We start from the raw sequence: 3,486 nt of genomic DNA on the forward strand, positions 1-3,486 counted from the left end.
CCGCTCCTCTGACCTGGCTCGGCACCAGCGCGTGCATGTGGAAGAGAAGCCATATCAGTGCTTGGAGTGTGGGAAGAGATTCCCTCAATCCTCCCATCTGGCCAAAAACCAGTGTTTCCACCCAGGGGAGAAGCCATATTGGTGCTCAGAGTGTGGAAAGAGCTTCATCTCCTCCTCCAAACTGGCCCATCAGCAGCACATCCACACAGGAGTGAGGTCACATCGGTGCTCAGAGTGTGGGAAGAGCTTCACCCGCTCCTCCAACCTGTTCCAGCACCAGGTCATCCACGCAGAGGAGAAGCCACATCGGTGCTCAGAGTGTGGGAAGAGCTTCACCCGCTCCTCCAACCTGTTCCAGCACCAGGTCATCCACGCAGAGGAGAAGCCACATCGGTGCTCAGAGTGTGGGAAGAGCTTCACCCGCTCCTCCAACCTGTTCCAGCACCAGGTCATCCACGCAGAGGAGAAGCCACATCGGTGCTCAGAGTGTGGGAAGAGCTTCACCCGCTCCTCCAACCTGTTCCAGCACCAGGTCATCCACGCAGAGGAGAAGCCACATCGGTGCTCAGAGTGTGGGAAGAGCTTCACCCGCTCCTCCAACCTGTTCCAGCACCAGGTCATCCACGCAGAGGAGAAGCCACATCGGTGCTCAGAGTGTGGGAAGAGCTTCACCCGCTCCTCCAACCTGTTCCAGCACCAGGTCATCCACGCAGAGGAGAAGCCACATCGGTGCTCAGAGTGTGGGAAGAGCTTCACCCGCTCCTCCAACCTGTTCCAGCACCAGGTCATCCACGCAGAGGAGAAGCCACATCGGTGCTCAGAGTGTGGGAAGAGCTTCACCCGCTCCTCCCACCTGACCCAGCATCAGGTCATCCACACCCGGAAGCATCCATAGTTTTGGGGGCAACACAGGAAACACCTTGGGTATGTCCACCTGCTCAGTGTCCACCAGTGGCTGCCTTGAGGCAAGCAGCCTCGTGCTGGTGGACTGCAGCAAGAGTTCACCCAGCGTCAGCCCTTCTATGGACCTGCAGACCCCACAAGAGCCAGAGGCTGGCCCCAAGGTTTGATGTGGGGAGGGGCTAAGAGGAAATACCTGAGGCAGAGTCCAGTCTAGATGCTGGAAGAACTGGTGGGGGATCCCTTTGCATCAGCCTTGGAGCCTATGTCTGTGCCATCGTTCTCTAAAAGTGACCTATGCTTCATGGGGGGGAAGAAGTGGCTCCAAAATAGGGTGCCTCTCCAAGACAACTGGCTCCAAAAGACACCCAGGGACTGTCCTTGCCAGCTCCCACCTTCCTCCTCCATCCTGGCCCCCAGGATTCTGGTATGTCAGGCACCAGCGTTGCAGGAAACAGGACATTTATGGCTGGGGAAGCATTTCCTGACCTCCGCCCTGACCTCCCCTCTCCTCCCCAGTACATCACCCCTCCCTAGACGTGCACATGCCCATCGTGGTCTGTAAGGAGCTCAGCTGCCACTCCCTGAGTCCAGCGTGGCAGGTTTTGCTTCTCAGCCCCTCTTCCATGGGTTTTTTTAGCTCTTGGGTGCTGGAGGTGCCATGTCCTGCTGTCAAATCTGCAGGATCATACCTTGCTGACGAATTTGCTTAGCTTTTATACTATTTCTTCAAGGCATTTTGCTTGATGGTTGGCCTATTTAATTCTGAACAAAACAGGGAGGAAAAGGTTGATTATCATATCACAACTCTTAATTGCCGGGCTCCTGTTCTTGATTGTCTAGGTGTAAAGACTGTATCTGTGGCCCCTGTAATAATGGGTCAATCACAGATGATGGGCTTTGAGTGTCAGACAGGATACTTAGAGGTGTCACCACCAAGCCTGTTTGGGGTGCTTGTATATTAATGGGGAGCTTGTACTGGTGGTGGTCTATTTACCAAACTGCAGACATGCAGTGAATGGCTTGGACATTTCTAACACCTTAGAGTGACATTGGGTTCCTGGTTTGAGCAATGTGAGACTGTCGGATACAGAACATCCCCCCTGTATTCAGTGTACCTTTTACAGGTTTCTTTTGAGATGCATATATAGCCTTTTGTTTCCTTTGGCTGCTAGGTCAATTGAAATGCATATGTGGTTTCCTTGCCTTCACTGGCTCACCTTTCTTTAAAGGGTTTTCTGAGGTACACACATGTGATGAGCACATCGGGTCTCTGCCAACAGTTTTAACCACTTTTATTATTGTATGGCTTGGGTCTGGTATTGGGTACTGCAAGCACTTCCCTGTCTCAATGCCTAATGGGTTACAAGCCATTAGTGGAGTTTGATTTTCTTGTGGCAGTCTTGTTACCACAATCCAGTCTTGCCCCAGCCACTGTCCTGCATTTCTATTTTATGTCCAAGCTTTCACAATTTTCATATTTCATTGATGTTGAATGTGTAAGTGGCTGTGCAGTAGTTCCCACTGTTTTTGTGATGTAGTCTTAAGGAGAAGAGGATGCTGTGTTACAGAAGTAGGTGCGTAAGCATTTTGGTCAGTGCCTCGACCAGGGTGGAATAGGAGCAGAAGGAGGCAACTCAGTTTACTAGGGCCCCTACTAGCCAAATGGGTCTGGCCCCGTGTGGGGATGCAGGCAGCCTCACTTGCTGCGAAGAGCAAGGCCAAATGGCTGCTTGTGTCCCATGACAGCTCCAGCAAGTACCTAAGGACATGGGAAAGTGCAGGTGGGACCCTGCTGATGAGGTCAGACTTCCACTTACACCCATGGCCACAGCCATCCTAGGCTCCACATCCTCTTGGATCATGGCATTCTCCCAGGAGGATTAAAGCCAGGAGATCTTCTCTTTTCATAGTTTCATAGTAGCTAGGGTCAGGAGGGACCTGAACAGATCATCTAGCCTGACCCCCTGCCACGGGCAGGAATGAATGGTGGGTTCACAAGACCCCAGACAGGTGATCATCTAACCTCCTCCTGAATTTGCCCAAGGAAGGGGAGAGGACCACTTCCCTGGGAAGCTGGTTCCAGATTCTGGCCACCCTAACTGTAAAATATTGCCTTCTGATCTCTAACCTAAACCTATTCTCCATCAGCTTATTACCATTGTTCCTTGTTACCCCAGGTGGTGCTGGGGAGAAAAGGGCTCTACCTGTTTGCTGTTGATCTCCCCTGATGAGTTTGTAGGAGCTTGTAGGCAGCCACCAGGTCCCCCCTCAGCCTCCTCTTGCCAAGGCTGAACAGGTTCAGGTCCCTCAGTCTGTCCTCGTAGGGCCTGTCCTGCTGCCCTCTCGCCAAGCGGGCGGCCGTCCTCTGAACCCTCTCCAGGCTGGCCACATCCCTTTTGAAGTGCAGTGCCCAGTACTGGATGCAGTACTCCAACTGCGGCTCGAGCAAATTTGCATAGAGGGGGAGTATCACCTCTCTGGACCAGCTTGAGATGCACCTTTGGATGCATGACAAGGTATGGCTGGCCTTGCTGCTTGCAGTCAGGCATTGTCGGGTCATGTTCATCTTGGAGTCAATAATGA

General features: G+C 52.7%; 1 protein-coding gene across 1 annotated transcript; it reads left to right on the plus strand.

The window, feature by feature from the left end:
* Positions 1–7: 7 nt before the first annotated feature.
* LOC102376439 (zinc finger protein 708-like) lies at positions 8–2,370 on the plus strand (the record flags this gene model as incomplete). The annotated part of the gene is made up of 1 exon (XM_006039358.3): positions 8–2,370. A coding segment is annotated over one exon (888 nt), but the record flags the coding sequence as incomplete, so codon positions are not given.
* Positions 2,371–3,486: the final 1,116 nt, after the last annotated feature.

This window comes from Alligator sinensis, unplaced genomic scaffold, assembly GCF_000455745.1.
Source record: "Alligator sinensis unplaced genomic scaffold, ASM45574v1 scaffold2388_1, whole genome shotgun sequence".
NCBI classification, from domain to species: Eukaryota; Metazoa; Chordata; order Crocodylia; family Alligatoridae; genus Alligator; species Alligator sinensis.